Source organism: Myotis davidii, unplaced genomic scaffold (assembly GCF_000327345.1).
Source record: "Myotis davidii unplaced genomic scaffold, ASM32734v1 scaffold402, whole genome shotgun sequence".
Taxonomy (NCBI): domain Eukaryota; kingdom Metazoa; phylum Chordata; class Mammalia; order Chiroptera; family Vespertilionidae; genus Myotis; species Myotis davidii.
This window is the reverse complement of record NW_006293393.1, coordinates 763,647-777,854: the sequence shown is the minus strand read 5'-3', so window position 1 is coordinate 777,854 and position 14,208 is coordinate 763,647. Positions and strand designations below refer to the sequence as shown.

The 14,208-nt window shown below is 40.3% G+C and overlaps 1 protein-coding gene across 1 annotated transcript in view; it reads left to right on the top strand.

The window, feature by feature from the left end:
- The window catches only part of PPM1H (protein phosphatase, Mg2+/Mn2+ dependent 1H), a gene marked incomplete at its 5' end in the record, with an annotated part of 267,569 nt that extends 261,407 nt beyond the window's left edge, over positions 1-6,162 (top strand). Inside the window, one exon of the mRNA XM_015566131.1 lies at positions 3,474-6,162. Coding sequence (XP_015421617.1) covers positions 3,474-3,621 — 148 coding nt within the window. The remainder of the gene's footprint in view (positions 1-3,473) is intronic.
- Between the last annotated feature and the right edge of the window lie 8,046 nt (positions 6,163-14,208).

The following is a 14,208-nucleotide window of genomic DNA, read 5'->3' as shown; positions in this document are numbered from 1 at the left end:
AAGTTTACATGCAGGAAGCATCCAATCAATGTGCCTCTCTCATATTGATGTTTCTCTCCCCCCGCTACCTACCTCCCTTCTACTCTAAAAAAAATCAATGGAAAAAATATTCTCATTCCTCAGGTGAGGACTTAAAAAAATAATAATAAAATAAAATACCAAAGCTAATTTTGACCATTTTTACAATACCCAAAGTCACTAGCAATATTACGGTGGTCTGTTGCCTTTAACAATGAATGATACTCTTTCATGACTTAAATAAAACCAGTTGGACATTGTTTAACCTTGACCTCTCAGTCATTGTCCCTTGAATACAGGACCTGTTGAGGCCTATAGGACTATTTGCCTCTACACTAGCCGCAGGAGCTATCTTGAATTCTTTTATATATATATATATATCTTTGAATATCTTTCTTTTACTGTCAGTGATCTTTTCCGATAATTTGCCATAATTTTCTATGTCTAGTCTGCTCATAAGCTGGATTAAGGTGTGCTCAGCCCTGACAGATGAATCTGCTCAGTATATTAACTTAGCCGGGTTTCTGAATTTGAAAGGCTAATCACCAGGATAATGAACATCACCCTTATATTTATAGTAGCCTTTCCGTATGTGGTTAAATCTCAGATGTGCGATCTAATACAAAACCAAGAGTAACCAAGAGCATCTGAGAAACTCTACTGAATATAATATATGAGCTTTAGTATGTACATTTAGGGACATTTATTTGTCTCTTTAGCCAAAGACCTCTGTGGAGGCCTGTTTATTTCCTGATCTCAACAGAAGAACCCGAAGAGAGGGCTACCTAGCCCTCAGATGGAATAGAGATTCCTGCCTCTCAGCCGATAATTCTCTCAATACCAGTTGAAAAAGGGGTATCTCTCCTTCCCACGCAATACCCATCCTCCAGAAGAAAAAGCATTTGTTGTGTGTGAACTAAAATAGCCTCTGCTTGGTCACCTTCTGTCTTCTACCTGGGCTGTATAAGTAAACTTGAATGTCATAGACTCTACAACCTAGAATCTTAACAATATTGAGATCTTGCCCTACAGACCTTGGTCTTAAACAATGGAACCACGGGGCTAGATGCAGATCTCTTGTAACATGAGAATTGATGAATTCATAAAGGGTTTTAACAGAAGAAATGGAGAGTTTCTGGTTTTCTAATTCCTTAACTCACAATTCTGAAAGCAAGGCAAAGACATTCCAAGGAGGGAAAGGCCACTGGTAATATCAGCATGTCTCTTATTAAAGGTCCAGGGGCTGGCTTCTAGGAGGCCTTCCTTATAGGATGGCATTTATTATCTTGGTGATTTACCAGAGTCTAGCTTTTAGCTTTTCAGGTTCAGAAACTAGTTTAATCACACAAAGAACAGATTCATTATCAGAACTCAGCTCACCTTAACCAAGCTTACAAGATTGATCTGCAAAACAAAATGCCAGTTGACATTTATATGGAAAAATATAACTGACTGATATTCTAAAACTCCAAGTGATTAGCTTAGTCTTCCCCTGTAGGCAGGCCTTTACAGGGAGGCAGATCATAAACAGGTTATTGGTGAACATGAAATCAGAATAAAGGTGAACCATGTTTAACGTCATAGGCTAAGAGAGTAATCCATCCACAATAAATATGGTCCTACTGGTGAAACTAAATTTCTTTGAAATCTGCCAGCAAAGACTTTCTAATCAGTATTTCTATAGGCATCTGCCAATGTTTTGTCTCAGGTTTTTTGCCTCGAGGCTACCCTATGCCCACACCCACCCAAATCACCTCCCACATTTGTCTTTCACTACATATTAATACTTTCCATCAGCTTGTATCAGTTATTTTTTTTTCTTTTTAAATATGTTTTTATTGACTTCAGAGAGGAAGGGGGAGGGGGAGAGAAAGAGAGAGAGGGGAAGAGGGGGGAAAGAAACATCAATGATGAGAAAATCATTGATTGGCTACCTCCCACACATCCCACACTGGGGATCAAGCCTGCAAACTGGGCATATGCCCTGACCAGGAATTGAACCATACCTCCTGAGCCATGCCAGCCGGGCCATTTATTCTTTTTTCTTAAGTTTAGAGTTTAAATCTCAGTGAACAATCTTATTTTCAAGTTTTTGGAGCATACCTCACTGTACTTACATTGGTCAAGAGGAGAGTGTAGCATAGATAAGGGTGGGTGGAACAGCTCACACAGATCAGGATTTACCAGTCATTTACCAATAAAACCTTCCCATTTTTACTATATTTCTATGCTACGTGTGTATCATTATTTTTCTTTAAATCAACTCACTTTTAAAAAGCAAATTTTACCCCCACCATAAATGGAAAATGACTATCCTTTGTCCTAAAAGGAACATGGTCCTAAAAATAAGCATAACTGAAAATAAAAGGTCTTATTTTTCCCGTGTACTTTTTTAGCTAGACACTGTTTGCCCTGGAAAACCCTGAGCCTGAGCAAGTCCGTGCACCAAACTTTGACTCTGTCCTTATCATCATCATAAACCTCAAAAGAGGACTGAACAACAGATTAATTTAGGTTATTTAATGCACCTAGTGTCTTGTCCAACTACAGTGGGGCCTTGACTTACGAGTTTAATTCGTTCTGTGCTGGAGCTCGTAACTCAAATTACTCGTTTGTCAAATCATAAAGTGAACGAATGAGACCATTGATGCTGGGCTGATGTTGTGGCTTCACTGTGACGTTTGCTGCGCCAACTAACGATGGGGTATCTGAAGCTGGCTCATAACCTGAATTTTAGCTCGCAACTCAAGGCAAAAAATCGGCCGAGAGACGGCTCATATCTCGAAAAACTAGTTAGTCGGAACACTCGTAAGTCAAGGCCCCACTGTACCATCTAAAAAATCCTATATAATAAAACCCTACTATGCAAATCGACTGAACAGAAGAACAACAGGTCACTATAATGCACACTGACCACCAGGGGGCAGACGCTCAATGCAGGAGCTGCCCCCTGGTGGTCAGTGCACTCCCACAGGGGGAGCGCCGCTCAGCCAGAAGCCGGACTCACAACTGGCAAGCACAGCGGCAGTGGCAGGAACCTCTCCCGCCTCCATTGCAGGTGGGCAGTGAGGAGCAAGGGGTCCTGGACTGCGAGAGCCCCAGACTGGGAAAGGGAAGTCTGACTGCCAGCTTAGGCCCGATCCCCGGGGAATCAGGCCTAAGCCGGCAGGCGGACATCCCCCGAGGGGCCCCGGACTATAAGAGGGCGCAGGCCCGGCTGAGGAACCCCACCCCACCCCACCCCCACCCCCATGTACGAATTTCATACACCGGGCCTCTAGTAATTTATATTAGGCATCCCACATGTGGAAAAAGGTGACCTAGTCTTTTGAGACTTTAAGAGTATCCAAAAACTGTTTATGTACCTATAGTGATACCTTCTTTCTAACTTTGCCTGACCCCAGCTTTTGCCTGATGCTGCACTGATGGTCTTGCTCTTGCTCCTCCCTGCACAGGTACACACTGGCAGCTCAGGACCTGGTGATGCGTGCTCGTGGTGTCCTGAAGGACAGAGGATGGCGGATATCTAATGACCGACTGGGCTCAGGAGATGACATTTCTGTATATGTCATTCCTTTAATACATGGAAATAAACTGTCATGAAAACAACTCAGGGGATTGGAAGATCAGAAGGAAGAAAGCTGGGATGCCTCTTGGCAGGGCAGGACTGGGCAGTGCCCCAGCAGAGTTCCAGATGGTGCCACCTCTTCCCAGCCCAGATGGAGCGTTTGCTGCCCACAGGCCTCTGGCTGTGTTTCAAGAGGATCAATAGGTTTCAGTTACCGCTTTAGTTAACAGGTCTGGATACTCAACAAAAGTAAAACCTAAAGGCTGCTACTGAGTGTTGTTTCTTTTGGTTCCTTCAATAGGCCTCCTAAGTGGCCATTGCCTATTTGGGGCACATAATCATATTTATTTTATCTGGAATGCTGGGGTAGCCATTTTCAGGTGTAACTGGCAGAAGACTCTTCGTCTGTCAAGCTGCCAATTTGTCTACGGGTTGGAACATTGGGGATCATGCCTCGGAAAGTGTGAGCACCCACCTTCTACTAAGCCTGAGATTTATTTCAGGGAATGCTATCTATGTGTGTGTCTCTCTATTCTTTCATGATGATGATGATGGGGTAAGGTTGGAACTTTTTTTTAATTTCTTGAATCTTAATTGTTTCCATAGACCAGGCCTGGGACTTTCCAACTCCTTGCTTAGGAATTTGTGTGTCCAAGTCCAACCCAGGCTGTCACTGTATCCTGTAACCCACACCACCCAGGCAGACCTCTGGAGCAGTGCCCTGGCTAACAGAGTGCTGTCTTTGTTGTGTAATAATTTGTTTCTAGGTTGATTTTTTTCCCACTAAATCAGTGTTTTCACGAAATTTGGGGTATTTCTTTGGGCCAGCAGTTCCTCTTTTGTCTTCAAGGGTCTCCCTTGTGTTGTTTGAGGTTTCTGTTGGTTTCTGAATCTGCGTTTTCATTTCTGAAATGATTGCTTCCAGACCCCAACCCATCCTTGCTGTGCCACAAGTACACACGTAAAGCAGTGTTTAATAGAGCTGTGTGGGAAGTCCTTTAATGTCAGTCAGTTCACCACACCTCATTTCAGAACCTTCCCTTCACTTTAAATCCAGATTTCATGGGCTGCAAGGGGTCCCAGCCCCACTCCAAACAATGTGTAAGTATCAGAGTCTGTCAGGGAACAGCAGGCCCTCTCCCCACCATCTTTGGACAAGACCCACTCAGACTGAATTTGATGAAACAGAATTTAAATTGGGTTGACTGACCATTCACATGCTCCTTCTCCAGGTCCCAGCCACCCAACCACTTAGACTACTGTTCCCTCTGAGTGTTCCTCATGGAGCATCCACAGAAGCAGTGGACAGATCAGATCTGCCAGGTGCTTCACTGCCTGAAGGAACTGAAAAATAAATGTTTAGCAGTCCCTTCTATCTCTTAGACTGCTGCTCTGCATGGGTACCTTGTAGAGCAACACCCCATTACTGAGCCTTCTTCCTGGAGAGCTCCTGCAGTATCACCACCATCTGGACAACTTCTTGTAATTAAAACATTCAATGAAGAAAGAGCCATTGCGGTGGTCCCCCAAAATGCTGGAGAGCCCATTCCAGTTCTCATGTTTTTGAAACCCTTCCCCACAGGAGAAGTCAGGACCTTTCCTCCAGGAGAGTTCATCACCTGCATACCTGGATTTATAGATCTTTTTTTAGGAATGGCCTGGAGCCTTCCTATTCTATGTTCATCCCACAGTGTGGAAACAGTGCTCAGCCTTGTGGGTGAAGTACTGTTGGAATTCATCCTTCAGGTGGTTGCCAAAATGTCTGGGAAGAACTGGACTACAATCTTGTCAGGCATCCTCTTCATCTGGTAGCGTCCCTCCTCCTCCGATAAATCTTAGCTACCCCAGTCACTCTGTGGAGAGAAGTTCATGGTAGACAGTTTGCTTCTCTGGCAGAATATTATGCTATGGAAAAACATGCAGGCATCCTACAGCAGTGTGGTCCGTTTTCTGTTCCTGCCTTGACTCCCTAACCCACATACAAATTGGAATCTTGAGAGTTTCCCTTGGAGGATTCCAAGTTATCAGCTTTAGGAAGCAGTCACCTCCTTCCTACGCTTCCATTGCCTTTCATTTCTTTTCCCTTTCCTGAGCTTTTATGTACTTGAGCTTCTCCAGTTTTAATTGAGCCACGAGAGTCAGAGTGTCGACGCAGACATGTAGATAGGACATGTCTTAATTCATCAATTCACTTACTGCCAAGGCATGTCTCAGGAAAAACTCTGGAACTCCCTTATTCAGTGTATCCTAGTCTCGCACATTTAGTCCTACTGCTTTTAGTTGGGTAACTAGGAATTCTTTTCATAAGCCCCGTTGGGTAAAAAGAACTCAGTAGCAAGCTGAAGCCATGATTCTATTGGGAGTATGGGAGGAAAACTACAAATGAGGTGAATAAATCAAATGTGGAAAAAATTATTTGTTATGCTCATGGAAAAATCTACCCAGTACTAATACCGCTCTGTGCATTGAACTTACTTGGTTTTAGCTTTATTTTTTACCCAGACCCTACATCATCCCATCTCAGAGCAGTAATGGTGTCTACATAACAGGTAGGGTCCTGGGTCATTCCTGGAAGGGTCTAAGGCAGGGGTGGGCAAACTTTTTGACTTGAGAGCCACAATGGGTTCTTAAACTGGACCAGAGGGCCGGAACAAAAGCATGGATGGAGTGTTTGTGTGAACTAATTCAAAGTAAACATCATTACATAAAAGGGTACGGTCTTTTTTTTCAGTAGTTTTATTCATTTCAAGCGAGCCGTAGTTTGCCCACGGCTGGTCTAAAGGCAACACTCAAAATTCTGCAGGATGTATGTATACGTGGTTCTGAAATCTTCCGTATCTGAGTTGTAGCCCAATCTGCTTGTCCTCATAGCCTCAGAGGAAGTCTTGTTTTCCTAGTCAAGTCTTTATGGTTGTCTTCGAGGTGTGTGGCCACTTCCTTTAATGAAAGGCTCTTCCAGTTCTAAATCTTGTTGGGCTGGTCCCTGCTCTTTCAAATATCTGACACTCTCTTCCTTAAAGAGAGCAAATTTACACTCATCCATACTGCATCATCGTCCCAGGCAACAGCCAAACCTTTGTTATCTAAACACCTGAAATCAGAGCAGTGCCAGCAGTCAGAAGGAGGAGGGGATGTTCTGCAGTGGTTGTGTTTACATAACTGCTACTCTTGGATAGAACTGAAAATCGGCTAGGCCAACTACTAAGACAAAGCCCCCCACCGCCCTCCCTCAAAGTGGGAATTTTAGTTCTTTTCCACAGTATTCAGCTTTGGGAAATTTAGGGTGCTTAATTTTTTCAATCCTTAGCAATTTACCTCCATGAGACTATGTGAAGTCAGCTGTGCTCACTCTCTTCTTACTCTTCTAAGTATTCATTCATTTTTGGGAGATCTACCGCAGTAGATAGATATTGGTAGGCAGGGATGAGTGTCCTGGTACCCAGATTTGGCCTAGGATCGTGGCCATTCAGGGAGGGTTTTCTGGTTTACCAGGAAGATTAGAAAGAAAACACTTAGGGAAAAATCTCCCAAATCTTTAAAATTCTAATTCTCCTCTTGCTCTCACCTCCTTTCCCATCTGCCCGTCATCTTTAATTTACAAGGCCACAAGTGGTCAGTGGTTTTCTTTCCATCACAGTTTGAGTATCTTGCCATTCCTTAAATGACCCAGCAGTTCCACTCTTTTCAGAGTGAATCTATTAAGCTTTTATGAGTTTCTATTTTCAGTAAGTTAGTGCTTCTGGGACACTTGGAGAAAGCAGTGAGAGTCATTGTCTATGCAAAGAACAACCCGGCTGACCCAAAAAGTTACCAGATCTAAGAAAAAAGTAAAAAGCATATAACAGGAACTTGGATTTTTGAGGATTTACAATTGCAGAGAAATTTTGCAGCCTGCACACCCTGGCCCATCTTGCTGAGCAAACTGGTTTTGTGTTGGTGACGGGGATTTTTCAAGACACTACATGAGCAGCCCGATTTGCCTCTTATGGGAGCACCATATCTGAGTGCCCGTCTGAGGAGCACTGCACTTTCCAATTCATGGCGTTATCTGTAAATAGCTTTAATTTTTCCTTTGCATCTTAGATGCAGTTTTGTTCATGCAGAGACCAGGTAGACAGTGACCAAATGAGGCTGGATGTGTTGTTTTCTACTATGATGTACTTGAAGGAGAACCTTGTGTCCTCCACTCTTCTAATCCTCCATAGTATTTGTGTTTGTTTGAGGCGTCCTGAGGTTTCTCCTTCCCTCCTGTTTTGCCTCCATTTTCTTTGTTTCTTCTGGAGACCCAGGGAGGCCCACGGTGGAGACCATTTGTAAGGAATGTATCATAAGGTCTGGGTTTCCAGAAACACCCTACGTGCAGTGAATGAGAGGAATATGCCTGAAAATGATTTCAGAACCATGCACCTTTATGCTTTGTGATTGTGAAATCTTGACTTTTGTAACCCAAAAGTGAAAACTGTTCAGTAATGGGGATCTATTTTGTGTGTTTCAAAACTTAGGTGCAATGTTCCCTGGAAAAAGCTAAAGAAATGTATATGCTCAATTATGTTTTAAAATAAAATATTATATATATGTATATAGGACACCATTAGCAAAACTTTTTGTGTCACTTCTTCAATCCATTATGAAGTTCCTTCATATCAGGAAATGGAATGAGGGGAGAGTGTCATGGCCTAATGTGGAGTTACCAACTGTGAACATTCAAAAGTAAATCAAAAGGGAACAGATGCCACCACTAACAATCCTCACCGGAACAGCAGCAGTAAAGGCTACACATTTCAACAATGCCACCAGAAGAATGACCATGGATATTACTCCCAAGAGGTATTCTTTTTTATTTTATTGGGGTATAATTGACATATAATATTAGTTTCAAGTATAAATATAATGATTTGATATTTGGATATATTATAATATGATCACTACAATAAGTAGTTAATGTCTGTCATCATACATAGTTACAGATTTTTTCCTTATGATGGGAACTTTTAAATTCTACTCTTAGCAACACTCAAATATGCAATACAGTATTATTAACTACTAGAGGCCCAGCGCAGCCCGCCTGCCGCTCGCCACCCCACCCACCACTGCTCGTCCTCACGGCCCTGCCCACCACTGCCCCTCGCAGGCTGGGGGGGGTGGGGGGCACCGAGAGGTGGTCAATGCACCTCATGACGACTAGTTGAGCGGTCATTCCTGTCATTATGCTTATGGTCCCTGGCTTTTTATTATATAGGATAATCACCATGCTGTACATTATATTCCCGTGACTAATTTATAACTGGAACTTGTACCTTTGACTTCTTCACTCATTTTGCCCAACCCCCACCCCACCTCAGACAACTGCCAATATATTCTCTGTATTTATTAGTTGTTTTGTTTTTTCAAGATACATATCTATGTGAGATTATATGGTATTTGTATTTCTCTAATTTATTTTGCTTAGCATAGTACCCTCAGGTCTATCCATGCTGTTGCAAATGGCAAGATTTTATTCTTTTTTTATGACTGAAGAATGTTCCAGTGTGTGTGTGTGTGTGCACTACATATTCTTTATCCATTCATCCATTGATGAACATTTAGGTTGTTTTCATATCCTGGCTATTGTAAATTCTGCAATGAACATAGGGTGCATGTATCTTTTGTGAGTCAGTGTTTGTTTTGTTTGGATAAATAGCCATAAGTGGGATTGTTGGATCATATGGTAGTTCTGTATTTAATTTTTCTGAGGAATCTCCATACTGTTTTCTATGGTGGCTACACCATTTACATGCTTACCAACAAGGCACAAGAGTTCCTTTTTCTCCACATCTCTGCCAACACTTGTTACTTCTTGTCTTTTTTATAGCAGCCATTGTAACAGGTGTAAGGTGATATCTCATTGTGGTTTTGATTTGCATTTCCCTGATGATTATTGATGTTGAGCATCTTTTCATGTACTTATTGGCCATTTGTATGGAAAAATATCTATTCGGATCTTCTGCCCACTTTTTAATTGGATTGTTCATTTTTATTGAGTTGTATGAGTTCTTTATATATTCTGGATTTTAATCCCTTAAAATGGGATTTGCAAATATTTTCTCCCATTCAGTAGGTTGCCTTTTCATTTTGTTGATGGTTTCCTTTAGTTTAATGTAGTCCCACGTGTTTATTTTTGCTTTTGTTACATTCACATTTATTGTCAAATACACAAAAAAATCATTCTCAAGACCAATGTCAAGAAGCTTACTGATGAAGTTTTCTTCTAGGAGTTGTATGGTTCCAGGTCTTATTTTCAAGTCTTTAATCCATTATTTATTTGAGATTTTTCTTGATTCCTGAGGTAGGCATTTATCACTATGAACTTCCCTCTTAGAATTGCTTTTACTGCATATTTTGTATGTTGTATTTCCATTTTCATTTGTATCAAGATACTTTTTATATCTCTTCTGGTTTCTTCATTGAACATTTGTTTGTTCAGTAGCATGTTGTTTAATCTCCACATATTTGAATTTTCCAGTTTTCTTCTTATAATTTATTTCTAGTCTCATAACACTGTGGTCAGAAATATGCTTCATATGATTTTAAATCTTCTTAAATTTGTTAAGTCTTGTTTTGTGTCATGAACAATGTTCCACATACACTTGAGAATAATGTGTACTCTGTTGCTTTTGGATGGAATGTTCTATATATATCCGGTTAATTCCATCTGGTCTGCATATGTCTTTTAAGACCAATTTTTTATGGGTTTTTCTGTCCTGATGATCTATCCACTGATGTAAGGTAGGGTATTAAAGTTCCCTATTATTATAGTTATGTTATCTATTGCTCCCTGTAGGTCTGTTAATATTTACTTTATGTTTTAGGTGCCCCTATGTTTGGTACATAAATATTTACAAATATATGTCCTCTTGTTGGATTGACTTCTTATCCCAAAAGGTATTCTTTAGTGAGAGGGGTAGTAACTAATATTCTCACCAAAGACAGTAAGAGTCCAAACTTTACTTAGTCACTTAAACATGTTAAGTACTACAAAATGTTAGTAAAATGTACCATCTTATAAAGGAATCTTAACAGGTGAGATAAGGCATCAAAGAATGTTAATTCTGTTTAGTTTTAGAGTCTAGGAAGTTAAAAGTAATCTAGAAAATACAATAGTGTTAAAAATAATCAAAATATTGATTCATAAATAAAACTAAAAGTTGGCTATTGCTTATCTGAAGATGAGTTCAAAGGAGCTAATTAGATAGAAAAATACTCATTTTAAGAGTGATTTTGTTGTAAAACCCACATCTTTTTTCAACTTTACTTGTACCCTAATGCTTATGATGCCTCACTCAGCAGTACAGACCCATGAAAAGAATCAATCCCTGGATTAGATTCCTGAAGATTAGAGGAGTTTTCTAACATTCTCTTATAAGCAAGCTTAGTTTATCAGATTAGCTCTTGAAAGATGTGGTAGACTGTCTCCATGGTGGCTGCCAATAATGCCTTCTATGTGTGTTCATAAACGTTCTCTTTCCCAGCAAGAAGTGGCATTTGTTTCCCCGCCCCTTGAATCTGGTTTGGCCTGTGGCTTGCTTTGGTTAAGAGAATGCGGACATGACATTCTCAGAATTCCAAGCCTAGATCTCTAGAGGTCTTGTAGTACCTGCTTTCACTCCTGGAAGCCGGCTACCCTGCAAATGTCAGACTAGATTACTGAATGACCAGAGGCCACCAGGGGATAACCAGAGTGCCAAGATACTGGGAGTGAGGCCATCTTTGACCCTCAAGCCTCATTTGAGACACTCCAGGTGGTACCATGAGATAGAAGCCCAGCCAGTTCTAAGCTCTTCAGGACATTCCAGCTGAAGCCACAGACAACGAAAGTCATAGGGGAGCCACCCACACAGAGCCCTGCCCAAATTCCAGCCAGACCCACAGAAACATGAACAAATAGAATGGTTTTGTTTTAATATTTTCATAATTTATTACACAGTAATATATAACTGAAACCGAGAACCTGGCTGTAAGGAATTTGGGGTAAAATGTTTAAAAATATAAATTAAAAAGATAAGAAAAGGCATTGGAAAAGTATGTTTGTAATTTGGGACATAATCCTCCATATGGCACCTGGTAGAGTGACTGAGACAGGGGAAAGACACTTAGAATAGCGGTAATGCGGAGACTCTGATGGGTGTGTTGGTATCTAGCAAGAGCTCTCCTCCATACCTATGCTTTTGCCTCATCATGCAGCTTATAATGATTATTAGTAAGTCAGGAAAGCCACGAAAGGGAAAACAAAGACCTTTAACCCCTCACTTACGATGACACCATTACATGTACCATTTATTACCCTTGGGAGAGTCAAGTGGTTCTTTGGCTCCCAGAACTGTTGTTTGAAAGCGTTAGGTTATATCTCAGGGAAAATAAGACTTTAAAATTGTGAATATTGTTTAAAAATTCTCATCATTTAAAAATCCCCATCTACAAAATACTTCAAACTTATTGCCATCCCAGTTTTTTCCTTCCAATTAAATGATAGGTCAAAGAGTGAGTTATATATTTTACAATTAATCTGCCTTTTTAATTGCTTTTTCTGTCATCAGAGTCCTCTAAAGTCTGTTGATCTCCATACATCTCTCTATATTTTTAGTCTCTCTGAAGAGACTTTTCCAGCCAGCTAACCTTTGCTTTATTGATTCCACATAGGCTGCCTGCAAGATTCAGAGTGTGACAGCACGAGGCGTGGGCAGAGTGCACCTTGACTGTCTTCCAGGGACCAGGTCTGATCAGATTGCTAGTCCCAGGGAACAGAGCTTCTGACTGCAGACCTGGAGTATAGCACTCCTCTGAAAGGAGCATATAAATCGGAGCTTTCTCTTTTACCCTCTTTCTCTTTTACTCTTACTTTACAAATATAATCAGTAAAAAGTTAAAGTAGACAAGCTGGTTTGGAAGGCACTGTTGTGACGGGATGGGGGATGGTTGACATGAGGATGGAAAAATGAAGTTGCAGCAACAAAATGTCCCAAACCAAGTCATTTCACACCCTTTAAGCACCACTAGTATGAGTAACAAGACAACTCTGTTTTAAACTAGAGAATTGTGGAACCTGACAATAGTCTTAGCAGCTGTAAATTAGCTATCACCTGCCTGTCGAGTTTGGTCAATGAGACAAAAGTTGGGACAAGATTCTAGAGAACTATAAAATCTCTACTCTCATTGTAAAATTAGGAAAAAATGCAATTTCTAATTCCTGAAAGCCCTAAACATAAATTAGGGGATATATGGTCAATCAACCAATTGCACAATAGAATTTGAAGGAAAATTAACATTGTGGTTATTTTCATGGAAAACGTTAAATGCTATCATTATTATATGTATTTTTGGGGATATCACCTACCAGGCCCACCCAAAGATTATTTAATTCTTAGGTTATGGTTCAACAAATACTAGGCTTTATGGGCCACTTGGACTCTGTCACAACTACTCAACTCTGCTTTGTTACATGAAACAAGCCATAGACCAGTGGTTCTCAACCTGTGGGTCGAGACCCCTTTGGCGGTTGAACAACCCTTTCACAGGGGTCGCCTAAGACCATCCTGCATATCAGATATATTACATTAAGATTCATAATGGTAGCAACATTACTGTTGCATCAAATTGAAGTAGCAACGAAAATAATTTTATGGTTGGGTCACAACATGAGGAACTGTATTTAAAGGGCCAGAAGGTTGAGAACCACTGCCATAGACAATCTGAGGTAGGATCTGTCCAAAAGCGTCAAAAGTCAAGCTTACATCTTGATCAGAAAAATTAACTCATGAAAATATGGCCTGATCTTGCCTGTCTGGGGTGAAATGAATATGAACATCAGACATATTAATGAACACTAATGGCCTATGATAAGAAAAAAACAGGTAGGATCAGTAATCATTATCTTGCTGTATTGAGTTATATAAATAGGATAATTTCTAAATTGCCAGTTCATTATTACAAATACAGTCTAAAAGCCTTCAATCACAATGGTAGTTGATGCATCAGGGTTGTAATATGGATTTACTCACTACTGAGATACTATCAGTTATATAATCTGCTACCAATTCAAAACTTAACTTCCTTCTTAAACATGAGTTAAAAATTTTAACCCATCACCTACCACACTTCAGCAAGGGGGGGGAGGGACATTTATTATATTACTATTAGTTCATATGCTGAGTACTTGAAATATGGGTTCTCTTATACCCTTCTCAGGTAAATAGTATCACAATTTACAAATTAAAAAGTAATTTTATTCCATTGTGATTGGAGAATATACTTTTTGTGATTTTTTTAATTTTTCAATTACAGTTGACCACAATATTATATGGACTTACGAAGTGATCACTCCATATTCAATTAATACAATGTATATTCATTATGTTGTACTTTACACCCCCATGACTCTCATCTTCTTTATTCATCTCCCCAATGCTCCTCCTATCTGGCAACCATCAATTTGTTCTCTTTATGAGTTTGTTTCAGTTTTGTTTGTTCATTTGTCTTTGTTCTTTTTAGATTCCACTTGTATTACTAAGTGAAATATATGGTATTTGTCTTTCTTTGTCTGACTTATTTCACTTAGCATAATGTTGTCACAAATGGCCAGATTTCAT